This window comes from Toxorhynchites rutilus, chromosome 2, assembly GCF_029784135.1.
Source record: "Toxorhynchites rutilus septentrionalis strain SRP chromosome 2, ASM2978413v1, whole genome shotgun sequence".
NCBI classification, from domain to species: domain Eukaryota; kingdom Metazoa; phylum Arthropoda; class Insecta; order Diptera; family Culicidae; genus Toxorhynchites; species Toxorhynchites rutilus.
This window is the reverse complement of record NC_073745.1, coordinates 203,629,915-203,643,633: the sequence shown is the minus strand read 5'-3', so window position 1 is coordinate 203,643,633 and position 13,719 is coordinate 203,629,915. Positions and strand designations below refer to the sequence as shown.

At 36.3% G+C, this 13,719-nt stretch overlaps 1 protein-coding gene across 8 annotated transcripts in view; it reads right to left on the bottom strand.

Annotated features, from left to right (window-relative positions):
* Positions 1–13,489, bottom strand: part of LOC129765308 (protein N-terminal glutamine amidohydrolase) — a 108,348-nt gene extending 94,859 nt beyond the window's left edge. The window contains exons 1-2 of one of the 8 annotated variants that reach the window (XM_055765482.1): positions 13,364–13,489; positions 12,048–12,168 (exon numbers count right to left, since the gene is read on the bottom strand). In XM_055765482.1, the coding sequence (XP_055621457.1) occupies positions 12,048–12,118 (71 nt within the window). In that variant the 5' untranslated portion in view covers positions 12,119–12,168; positions 13,364–13,489. The other 7 variants (XM_055765481.1, XM_055765477.1, XM_055765479.1 and 4 more) reach the window with 7 other exon arrangements.
* Between the last annotated feature and the right edge of the window lie 230 nt (positions 13,490–13,719).

The following is a 13,719-nucleotide window of genomic DNA, read 5'->3' as shown; positions in this document are numbered from 1 at the left end:
TGCTGACAGGCTTGGGAATCTAAAATTTAGCTGTTTCAATGGAGAAACAATACTTTGATGAATTTCTTCTACACTAGACGTGAAATATTTATTGAGTCTATCTGCTGTTTCGTTGTCACTATCCGTATCACCGTCATATACAATGCCAATGTCGTTGCTACCACCCGGATTACACAACAGTTTAATTTTTTTCCACATCCTTTTAGGATCATGTTGAATTGCTCTTATTTCATTCTGAAAATATATATATATATTTTAATTAAATATTTCAACGTTTCACTGCTATCTGAGATGTTTCTGCCAACTCCTAAGTCGAGTTGGCACTAGTTCCGTCATAAATGCAATAAATATTTGTATTTCTTCTGTGAAAATAGATAGACGAGACATGAAATGAGAATGCAATGGTGTTAAAATGGAAAAAAACGAAAGTGATTGAACAACACCAATGTAAGTTGGGCTTGAGATAATGATGAATGCGCAGGATAATCATTTATTTGAAATTTCAGAACACCAACCCAATCTGTACTGCTGTAATCTGTAATTCTTTGAATGAATATCCGAACTTTCATCCTTAATCCTGATGTTTTCTAACGCTTGCCTTCACCCAAAGACTTTGGCAAAAATGCAAGCGATAAATGGAAATGTTTACCGTCCGTCCGATCAGTGTTTTATCGACACAGCTGTGGATGAAGGAAAACGTTTCCGTTTTCTCAATAACAAATTATACGCCAGCTTAGCAAACAGCATTTCCCAAATCAGATTCATAAAGCTGGGAAACCCTCTCGTCGATGCGGTGCGAAAGTCAAAGGTGAAATCAACCTAAAAAACCGTTCGTCTCATTAGCGCGTTTTCTTTACCCACCTTTCAGGAACCCCATCCTTGGCCATTACGTTGCCGATTCCCAGTTTCTATGCTGAAAGGATCAAAGGCTTATCCTTTGCAGAACGCCAGGAGAGCAGAATGAAATACCACGAAAATCTCCCGTGTTCGCTTAGCTAATGGAAATGGTCCGTCCGAAAGTGGAAGCGAAAACACTTCGCTTTTCTTACATACTGACTGAGTGCCATATTACGCCCCCCAATCGTAGATGTAGACTCCCGCTGGTTCTATTAGTTGTATCAGAAGTTTTTGGCAGCCAACCGTTCGCCCCATTTACAAACCATTCGTACATGGGGCTTTCAAACGAAAAGTTTTCGACGATGAAAAATAAATTATGCCTTCATGGGGTATTTTATGTGAACTGTGGTGAAGAAAAATGCGCTAGTTATGAGATCATCTGCTTTTAAGTTTTATTGATTCCATATATTAAACTCTCAAATACGAATATATGTAACATCGTTCTTTCCTTGGTTTCCTAGGGATTTTAGAGCGCTGAGACCCGCATTGGAATTCATTGAATAATTTTAAGTCTTCCAGTGTCATAAATATATCAGAGCAATTATGGAAGATAAATTGAGAGAAGAACCAGACTCATCAATCAAAGACACACGACGTCTTCGTATGACATCTTTGTGTTACAAAAGAAAACGCGAACCATACAAAAAACCATACATAGTAGGGCCACAATCATAACTTGCACATGAAGCAATTCTATCGGCGAAAGAAACACATTTCGCCTTGTGCACATTAGCGCCAAGATGTCTGTCGCAATTTGTCGCATCATGACATCATCCCCAACTTTGATTTCACACAGTGGAACCACAGCGAAATAAATTCATTCAGATGAGCATGTGTATCGCCGCAATCAAATTATTTCCGTTCTGATCAGCCAACAATCTTCGCAACGCTATATCAATGTACATTTTATGCAGCCCTATTAGCATACATACCCCGATGAGTTTCGCCGACCGTTTGCATATTGTGATTGTAGCAGTGGAAAATGATTCAGATCTAGTGGAAAATTGTCCCAACATCAGAGGCAGAGAGCAGAACGAGGAAAAACTTCCAGTCTCTCTGTTTGTGAGCCCTATGCACACAATTTATGCACAGCATAAATGACAAGCCAAAAGAAAAAAAAAAGAATGTCCGTCGCCCATTTACATAAAATATGAATTTCGGATGTCTTTCATTTCTCCTCAGTTAGTTATGAATCCTCGGCGCACCCCATTGTCAATATTCCAAAATTCATCATCCCTTCTTGGGATATTAGATGGCAAAGAAAGATAAATCGCCATAGATGGGAAAGACAAATAATTGCGATTGGATGAGGACAAAGCTTCTAATGTTGTGGGAGGAAATTAAAACAACGGATCTCGAATTTTGAATGGTAGAGTGTCAAATAGTCAGTGGTTCTCGGCTTGCTCGCAAGATAAACATCATTATTGTAATTCGTGATGATTCTGAGGTGCCATTGCGGAAATTATTCTTTGTAAACAAATCATTCCTCTGTTGATTATGGTGGATTGTACAAGTGATCTACAAGAATCTATATAAATAAAAATGGATCGCCAAACGTGTTGATAAGCGCGAAATTCGATGAAAGAATCATCCGATTTGATCCGTCTTTATTTTGTTATATTCGCCTCTGTTCGTAAACCAATATTACGAGAGAAAAATAAGAAAATTTTCGGAAAAACCTGAAGGAAAATGGGGAAATTCGGAAAATGTAATTCCCGCATGTTCTACAATTACATCGTGATAAGCATTGCTGGTCCATTTAATAATCCATTAAATAAAAATGGAATCATAAAGGAATCGTCCGATTTATGCCGTCTTTATTTTATTGTGTTTGCCTCTGCCCGTAAATAAATGTTATGGTGAGAAAAATAGGTTGAACTTCTTGAAAAACTGCGAAAAAAAATTATAAAAAATCCCATATGTTCTACAACGGACGGATTTCGCGCCAACTCGTCTATGGGATTGGCATGATCCTCTCGGAACTCAAAAAAATACTTTGTGGGTGTACAGTAGGGTGGCAATGAATGTATGGGAAAAATTTCTTCATCGAATTTCAAAAACCGACCATGTACATTTTGTTTGTTTGTCCAAAAAATGATCTGTGCAAAGTTTCAGCTCGATTGGACATGATTTAGGGGTGCCTAAAGCGCTCAAAGTTTTGATTTTTTGATCCTCGAAAATCTTTCAAGGGGGGAGTAAAGGAAATTTGGAAAACCGAAATTTTTTTTCGGCCAAAAATTTTTTCTCGAGATGACACCAGATCTTGACGTTTCATGCATTTTTAAGTCATTTGGCATCGAAAAAAAGATTTGATTTACCAAATTTCCCTTACTCCCCCCTTGGAAGATTTTCGAGGAGCCCTAAAACATATCCGATCGAGCTGAAACTTTGCACAGATCATTTTTTTGGGCCAATAAACAAAACGTGCATGGTCGGTTTTTGAAATTTGACATGACCATTTTCGCCTCCACCCTAGTGTACAGATGCCAAGTTGCTTAATTGGGAACTTGACATACCGTAAACCTGGAGCAAATTGATCACAATTTTCAGAAAAATGTGAATATTTCCGAAAGTTGTTGTTAGATGTATACCCAATTATTTTTAAAATCAGTACTGGTGTTAAGGCCACAAAACGTTGTGGAAAGTTTTGTTCAAAAAAAATTCTCAGACGTTGATTTGGAAATTTTTTAGCGTGAAATTTCAAAATGTAGTTTCGGGGTGAAATTGATCAATCTATGTTTCTCAGGATTTTGTAGTGTCATGTGCACAAAAAAGTACACCCAGGTTTTTTTTACGAGGTTTTTTTACGCGGATTTTCGAATTAACGCGGTTTTTTTTACGCGGATTTTCCAATTAACGCGGTTTTTTTTTACGCGGATTTTACAATTAACGCGGTTTTTTTAACGCGGTCACCGCGTAAAAAAAACTGAGCAATATCAAATCTGTCCCTCATGCTTCCTGAGACCATATGACGGAACTTAGTGCTATTGACGGATATTAGTGCCGCACCTATGTGCCAGGTTCGATGCATCTGTAGCGAACACAGATCCAATTTGCCCGCGTTGTTCACCACCGCCTATGCCAGTTTCGATGGGAACGACCACGGCAAGTCGGAGGACAGATTTTGCAACGCAAATGCCTGACAGAACAGAAAGAATTAGACCAGAAGCAGTTAGAGTTATATCTCTCCCTTTCAAGCTCCCTCAGAGCGTATGCCGCACCCCATCACGATTCTCAAGAGGATTTTTATGTGACCTTTTTTTCTTTACGGGGAGTTTCCAATTAACGCGGATTTTCCAATTAACACGGTTTTTTTTACGCGGATTTTCAAATTAACGCGGTTTTTTTTACGCGGATTTTCCAATTAACGCGGTTTTTTTTACGCGGATTTTTCAATTAACGCGGTTTTTTTTACGAGGTACGTATCCCTCGCGTAAAAAAAAACCTGGGTGTATAGGAAATCATTTCTTCACCTGCGGTCATTTAAATGATGATTCAACTGTTTGAGGATACGAAAACCTGATTAAATCCACCTAAAGGTGTGGTCATGCCTTTCCGTAACTCGATTAAAACACGGATCTGCAGGTCATCCGGAGACCATTCGGGTTATCCTAATGTGGCCAAAAACCCTTGAAATGCTCACCAATGAGCTATTCATGACAAACCAAGACGTTCGATATGTCGCATGATGGGATTCGGTTCTGGTCATTCATGGTGCTTGTTTGTAAAATAGTTTTTTCTCACTTGTTACAAGTATTTGATTGCTTATTGAACTCATCAAGTATCGGCTAAAAGTGAATTAATTTATTTAGCATCTATTAATATTGTTTCGATGTGTTGAAAATATGTTTCTTTACAATAGTTAAAAATGGAAATGGAAAGAAATTTTTTTTATGCAATTTAATAAGTGATTCGTTGAGAGACATTTACAAAAATGACCTTCAGATAATTATTGAACATGTCAAATTAAAAAAGTTTAAAGTTAAAATGCATAATACCTCTGAAAATTCATGTTTGTATTCAGTAACTAGCTGACCCGGCAAACTTCGTCCCGCCCAAAATTTGTATTTTGACATACGGCGATACTTTTTTTGGTATAGATAGAAGAAGATATAGGAGTGCGTTTCATCACATTAAAATCCATTTCCAGTTTCGAACAGAGATCAATTTCGTTAGCGCAAACATCAAATGGACTAACAGCACTTGTCACTATGTAATTGTAGAACATATGGGAATTTAATTTTCCGAATTTTCCCTTTTTCCTTCAGAGTTTTCCGGAAATTTTCAATTGTCATGTTTGGAGGGGTGTCATACCATCATAGAAACATTTCTCATACCAAAAAACCCTCACATCCCAAATTGTGCTTTTTTTTTATCTGTATTTTAGTGACTTTCAACTCATTTGGCTGGTTCGTCACTTTGCTTCCATTTTTGGAAGAATGTCGGGAGTGAGAATTGAACTCGTGACCTTTAGCGTGAGAGGTATGGATGTTACCACTACGCCAGATCGCCTCCACACCAAATTGTGCTTGGTTAGTTCTCGAGTTATGCAGAAGTTTGTGTTTCGTTTGTATGGCAGCCCCCCTTAGAGAGGGGGGATGAGTGTATTCACCATAGAAACGTTTCGTGCCCCGTGAAACCTTCACATGCCAAATTTGGCTCCATTCGCTTGATTAGTTTTGGAGTTATGAAGAAATTTGTATTTCATTTGTATGACAGCCCACCCTTAGAGAGCGGGTGGAGTGCCTCACCACCGTAAAAACATTTATTGCACCCTTAAACCTCCACATGCCAAATTTGGTTTGATTAATGGATAGCTGTTAATTCTCGAGTAATGCAGAAATTTAAATTTCATTGAATTTTCAGAAAAAAATGTTTGAATCCTACTCTGAAAAAAAATCGATTTTCTCAAAATGGTCATCTCAGATTTTGATGAAATGGTAAATAAATGGTAGATAAATATGTGCCCTACAACTCTCCCATAAATCGCAACTTGTGCATATATAAGGCCAAAAAGTTTTTTAACAAAAACTGTTTCAAGATTTTTTCTCGAAAATTTTATTTTTTTTGTGTACAGTTAAAGAAAAAACAATAACAGGTAGAAATGGATTTATTGTGGCCCTTGGATGCTAAGGTACAGTTTTCAGCTAATTTTTTTATAGTCAAATACAATGTGTTTCAATTCAGAGAGCAACAACAGCTCTCAAACAATAGCCATCTACCAAAAATCTCTTGATTCGATCGGTATCGAATAATTGTTGTAGTTTTAGGTATCTATCCAGCCATTCCATGCCAAACCGATATAGTGGTTCTCAGATTTTCGTGAAAAGTGGTAGTTTTGTTCTTTATCGCAAAACATTAGACTCGTATTTTTTATTTTTTTTCAGTAGGGTGACCATTTCCATTTGAGGGTTGTTCGGAAAATCAACATTTTCCTCTTTTTTTTTTACCAAAAATGACTTTTTTTCGAAAACTCATAACTTTTGAACTACTACACCGATTCAGATGATCAATATATCAAATTAAAGCCTGATTTAGGAAAAAAACACTACACCTGCAGAAAATTCGGATTCTGTTCTCGTTATTATTGATTGTATTCGTTTTTTTTATTGTTTTCATAATATCGGGACCAAGGGCGCTATATTTTTTTATATTTTTTCTGAAAAGCTGAGGATTTTTCACATAACATACCGTTCTGAATCATATTTCGGACGCTTAAGGAATATGATGCAGAAAACAGATCTAAACTTCATGCACAGGTATTATTTGGTTGATATTTTTAATAAATTAGTTCAATATGCTTTTAAGCTTTCTACTTTGGTACCTATTTGATTGAAAACATAAAAAAATTATCGAATAAAAGGCTTTTCAGATGAAGCGAATAAAATTCAAACTTCGGACACTAAATCAAATTTCGGACAGATTGAATTCAAATTTCGGACACTTTATTTTGTAATTTTTTGGACGAAAATTACATTACACTTGATTATATTTTATAGTCAACTGCGAAACACTTACCAAGCAATCACAGTAAACTGTTAACGATGATGAGAACTGATGAAACACGGGAGAAATTTAAATATTTATGAACGGGTAAATTCTACGTGCTCACGCTAAGCAAACGTCAAACACAAACGATAATGAGAAGTGTTTTCAGATTTTTGCCGATTATGTTATAATTCAAATGAGGGGCTCAGAATGCAAGGGGTGTAAGTGACTTGATCGATTTCTCTTCATCAACTTTTTATTTAGTTAATAACTCAACTGCAAAAACGTTCCAATTTAAGTTTGCTATACAATCCGATAGATGAGGTTCTGATCTATCTTCCACATTTTCGAATACAGCTGGGAATGTATTTGCAGCTAAGTTATGACCAAAAGCGAGAGTCGATGTAAAGAAATCGATCAAATCACTTACACCCCTTTCATTCTAAGCCCCTCAAATGTACTTCTAATATGAAATGATAGTGAAACCAAGGGAATACTCTAAAGAAGCAATTTTAATATTAGTTTTATATGATGTTAGTCATCAGTGCATTAAGCATTTCAAGATATTAAAACAAACTGTCCGAAATATGATTCAGAACGGTATGTCGAAACAAGAGAGGCATTTTTTTCGTTTTTGAGTTATGATTATTCTAAATTTTTCACTTTCTTTCCAAAAATGACTTTTTTTTTAAATATTACTTTTGATATACTGTAGCGATTCAGATGATCGATATATCAAATTAAAGCCAACTAGCTAGCCTTTTTTGAAAAAATGACACAATTGCCAATTAATTGAATTCCTGTCGCATACATCCAGTCTAGTCGCATAGAAATATTGAACGAAGACTGAAAACACGTTAGCTTTGAAAAATCATAACTAAGAAACGAAAAATAACACATCTCGGATTTTTGGATATGTTATGAATAAAAGAGGAGCGAGGGGTGTCATACCACCATAGAAACATTTCTTGTACCTAAAAACCCTCACATACCAAATTTGGCTCCATTTGTTTGATTAGTTCTCGAGTTATGTAGAAGTGTTGTTTTATTTGAATGGCAGCCCCCTTCCCCTTAGAGAGGGGAGAGGAATGTCGATCCACCATAGAAACATTTCAAGCCCTCTAAAACCTCCACATGCCAAATTTGGGTTCGTTTGCTTGATTAATTCTCGAGTTATGCTGAAATTTGTATTTCATCCCCCTTAGAGAGAGGGGAGGAGTGCACATAGAAACATTTATTGCACCCTAAAACCTCACCATGCCAAATTTGGGTTCGTTTGCTTGATTAATTCTCGAGTTGTGTTACATTTGCATGGCAGCCGCCTCTTAGAGAAGGCGAGGAGTGTCTATCAAACATAAAAAAAACATTTATTGCACCCTAAAACGTCCACACGCCGAATTTGGGTTTGTTTGTTTGATTAATTCTCGAATTATACTGAAATTTGTATTTCATTTGTATGGCAACCAAACCCCCCCTCCTTTCGTAATAACCTTCACCGGCCCCAAAAACCCCTACAAACAAATTTTTACGTCGATCGGTTCAGTAGTTTCCGAGTCCATAAGAATCAGACAGACAGACAGAAATCCATTTTTATTAACACGTTCGACGCCCAACGCGACGTTTTTGAGTTTCTTGCAGAGCCCAACTTGCGATTAAATTAATAAATGAAGATCAAACTTAGTTTATAGATAACTTTTACATGACCTAGCAATGTTTGTTTTCAATTGAAGACGAATTGATGACAATAACACATGCCAAAGTCATAGTATAGGGGTTTTGGAAAAACTGCAGTATAAACCATCCGTACTATAAATTAATAAAATGTATAGTATAAACAGTATAATATTACGGTTATGATTTTATTATTTTTCTTCATATCCTATAGTTACATTTAGGTGCCTATTTTATCAAATACCATCTAAAAATCCTACTCAATTCGAGCGAGGAAAGTGTCACCCATATCTGGGTGACGGGGCGTCGAAAGTGTTAAACGGTTTTATTTAGCTTGCCCTGTAATCTGTTTGTATGTTTGTAACATGTTTGTCTGTAGCGCTTACCCACATTAATAGAAATTTGACCCTCTTCCTGTTGACCGATTGATCTGAAATTTGGAACACACCTTTATCTCTGTAGTCATTATAAAATTACGTATTTCATGATCTTGAAAATCCAAGATGGCGGCCGCTACAAAATGGCGGATATATTTTCTCAAAACCTTATCAATGTGGGTTTTCCAAAACCCCATCAATATGGGTATCAAATGACAGGGCTTGACTAGTAGAACACAGTTATTTATGAATAAAATAAGTAAAAAAAAACTTTTTTAGTTAAACGGTTTAATTGTGATTTAACATAATAATGTACTAAAAGCTAGAAAATAATTAAGCAAGTAGCAGTTAGCAGTTATCACACCGCTCCTTCATTAGTCTAGGGCATTTATAAGACTAAGTTAAAATCGTGGGGCACGTTGGATTTTCATTATCCACAATTAGCGACTTCATCATATGTCCCACGATTCTATTTTAGTCTTATCAATGCCCTAGACTAATGAAGGAGCGGTGTGATAACTGCTAACTGCTACTTGCTTAATTATTTTCTAGCTTTTAGTACATTATTATGTTTAATCACAATTAAACCGTTTAACTTAAAAAGTTTTTTTACTTATTTTTTATATATATACATCAGGGGTGGCCTTTTGTTCCTTGCGAGCGACTAATTGTTCAAATGTCATGTTGCGGTCTACCAACGTTGACTATGATAACGAATCATTAGAAAATGAATTCAATGCGAAACTAAATTCAATACGAAACAAAGTTGAGACTAAAGGGAAACTTATTTAAAAAGGAAAATAAAATCAAATTTTCTTATTAAAAATAACAGAGCTTCAAGTCTTCCGTAATTCAAAGTTTCTAAGGCGAAGTCTCACAAATATTTATTTTTTAATGTTTTTCTTACGCCAGATGTATAACTTTTTTCAGTTTTTCCAATTTGTTATTTTAGATATGTTGGCATATTACGAAAGAAACAGTTTTGAACAGTTCTAGGATATTTTTTTGGTTTAGTACAAGTTATGGTCGAACAACTGGATTTGTGAAAATCAAATAACTAACAATCTGAATAAAAAAATAAAAAAAAACTTCCATGGAGAAATATCTCCTCTCATTACGATCAATAGAAACACATTATAAAACAATCACGGCAAAAAGTAAAAGGATATTAAAAACTCGTTGCATTTGAAAGAGACAATATCCTAGATCAAGTGGCGGGCGCCTACGCGGGCGCCTACGCGGGCGACCGGTAGACCGCGGACTACCCTTTGGCCACCCATGACATAGATCTATACACATAAAAATGGATTTCTGTCTGTCTGTCTGATTCTCATGGACTCGGAAACTACTGAACCGATCGACTTGAAAATTAATATGTAGGGGTTTTTGGGGCCGGGGAAGGTTCTTATGACAGTTTGAGACCCCTCCTCCTCTCTAAGAGGGGGCTGCCATAAATGATTCTATGGTGGTTATATACTCCTCTCCCCTCTCTTACGGGCGCTGCCATACAAATAAAACACAAATTTCTGCATTACTCGAGAACTAATCAAGCCAACGAAACCAAATTAGGTATATGGTGGTTTTAGGCTGCAATAAATGTTTTCACGGTGGTTAGACACTTCACCTCTCATATCTAAGGGGGGGCTGCGATACAAATGAAACACAAATTTCTGCATTACTAGAGAACTAATCAAGCAAACGAAACCAAATTTGACATGTGGAAACACAATTTGGGTCATCTATATTTCGTTGTATTCGTCTCTTCCTGTAGATCAATATAGCGGAGAGAAAAATCGGAAAATTCGGAAAATTGAATTCTTAATGTTTTACAATTAGCTAAGCGTTGTTAGTCCATTCGATGTTGGCGCTAACGAAATTGATTTTTGTTCGAAAGTGGAAAAGGATTTTTCAGACGGAATAACGCATTCCTAAATTCTATCTATATAAACAAAAATGGAAGGTCAAATGTGTTGGTTGGAATGGTCCGATTTGAGCTGTCTTTATTTTGGAATATTCTTTTTATCAAACAAGTGTCCCATGCAACGGAGAAACGTGTTATTTCCAAATGCTTGAAGAATCTTGAACGAGAGTTGTGTCTGAAAATAATTTTATATTGTAAGGACGAATTTTTGTAGAAGTACTAGACAATTTATATTAAAGGAAAATTGTAAAGAGTCAAAGGGTAATCAATCAATGAAGAGTTCAGGGATTGGACTCACTAACGTTCAGTTAGTAAGAAAACGTGGATGTTTGAAAGTATTCAAATAAAAAAATTTATTTTGGGCGGGACGAAGCTCGTCGGGTCAGCTAGTTTTAAATATATGTTCTGTATGATAGAATAACAACCTTTTTTGCAAATTTTTAAATAATAATAAACAAAAATTATGTCTGATAATCATTTTAACCTGATTTTTTCTATCAACCAAATTGAAGCTCCTCAACCTCTATACAATTCGTTATTTGACACCACACTGTTATCTCGGACACAGTGGATTGAAATTCATAGTACTCAAGGTGCTTCACATAATTACAGGGTATTAAAACTAGACGAACGCTTCTTAGTTTTTAATTATTTTTTATCCCAATTTGTTTTGCCTTTCAAAAATTTAATCTCCATTATTTCATATAAGTTTAGTACTTGAGGCTGGTAATTTTTTTCTATGTTTGTAACAGGTGTCAAATTTATGTTGAAATTAATTTGTTTGGTCATAAATACCAAAAACTGACAAACATATTGGAATAGAAATGGTAAAGTATTATCTTTCGAATAAAAAGTCAAAATCATGACAATCAATACCATTTATTATATTTATCGTTATATTTCAAGGTTTTAAAACCTGCTCAATTAGATTTAATGGTTAATTTGGGAGAAGACAAATATTTGTATGTCCCAGACGAACAAAAGACCTCCCACAATTCTGAAATAAGCAGCGACTGGCGAACAAATCGTTCAGATAAATCAGCAAGAGTGCACAAAATAAAAATATATGACTAGAAATTACGAATTCAAAAATATTTATTTTGATTCGAGTTAAATGGAATAATTGTTCTCGAAGTCTGTTGTTCGCTGTTGAAATCATAAACAAAGCGAATGGAATCGAATCTATGACTTACCAATAGCACGAAACGTAGGAGCAGTCATTTATGTTGGTAAACAACATAAAGTTTGCATCTTTTGCTGACATTTTCGCGTTCTGTTATGTTATGTTGACACTCGGATCCTTTGTTGCGATTACTGGAAACAGAAGTTTCACGTTGGTTTTTCAGAGCAGCACTAGAAGAGGTAGCGTACAGTTCACGAAAGAAAATTGTACGCTCACGATCTCCTTCTCTCACTTTTTCCTTCCGTTCGACACCACTCTCTCTCGCGCTTTTCTGATCCTAGACGTGTCCTATCTGGTGGAAGCAATTCTAGCTACATATACCGAACAAAACACAATCAAGAAATCATGTATATTGCACAGGTTAGCTGCCGAGGCCACCAATGAATTTAATTCTTCACTTCTTGCCCGTGTGAATTCTTCTGAGAACTAACGCGTAATCAAGATTGCTGAATTTGATTGAATTTGCTAGGTTTTTTTCCGGACAACCACAGCCTTGATTTATTCGATATTCTCTTATAAAATGAAAAATAATAATGAGATTCAATTACGTTTTCCACAATTTCGAGATGATAAAAATCACAATGAAAACACTCCAAAATAAGGGGATTATTCTGTTATGGGTTTACTATCTAAATTTTCACTTCAGTTACTTTCGCTACATTCCCTGATTTCAGATTAAATCAACAGCACGAGACTTTCCATTCCAGGGGAAGAATTTGAATATCCTAACTAAATTACACCGACGCACCGTCTATCATATCATAAATAGTTTTTTTTTCCAAAATACACTAGCGCTGAAAATTTAAGCACACATGAGGGACAGCTTTATACACAGGAAATCCACAAGCTCATAATAAATAATCCGCCCTGCACTAATGTATCACGCCAAAGGTCGAATCACATCTAAAATTTCTAAATCTCTACGCACTTCACTAATGATTTTTACGACCATCCGTATTTCATTTTTTTCTCGAATAATATTTTCTCATCACTGCGGATCCAACATCCTTCACTCGACTCAAAACCGGGGCTGAAACAAAAACCAGGGAGGTTCGGGGGGATTCACAAGTAGGTGATGTGGGACAGGGAACACTCTCGTTTCGCTTTGCCTTTCTGTATCTTAATCCGTCAGGAAAAGTCCGGCCTGCTTGCGGTTGCGAAGGAAAATGTATTATGATGAACGATAAAGGAAAAGTCGAGCTCTCCTGCTGTTGTTTTCACCCCGAGAGAGAACGCAACTAACAACAAAAATGAGCACGAACGCGTTGAGAGAGGATAAACATCAGCGAAGGCAAGTGAGACCTTTTTGTCATAGTCACCACCCACCTTCGGACCGTTTTCGACTTGTAGAGCGGCGCTAGTAAAAGGACATACGAGACACGACGGAAAACTCTTAATTGTTCACTGTGTTTACCGGACGCGTCACTCACACTAGAAACATTTTACGGCGCAAGTGTCAAATGTGGAATGGCAGATAAACGAAACGGAGAGAGTAGAAGCAACGTGGGAAAACGTGCTGCCAAAAGCTATGTCTGTCTGTCTTCATGGTTGTGGTCTACGGTAAAGCTTCGGAAGCTCATCCAAAGAAATCGAAGCTTTCTCGGCTGCTTCCATTAAATACCTATACAGGTCGGACTTGATTATCCGGAGTATTGATTTTTTTTTCACTCCGGATAATCGAG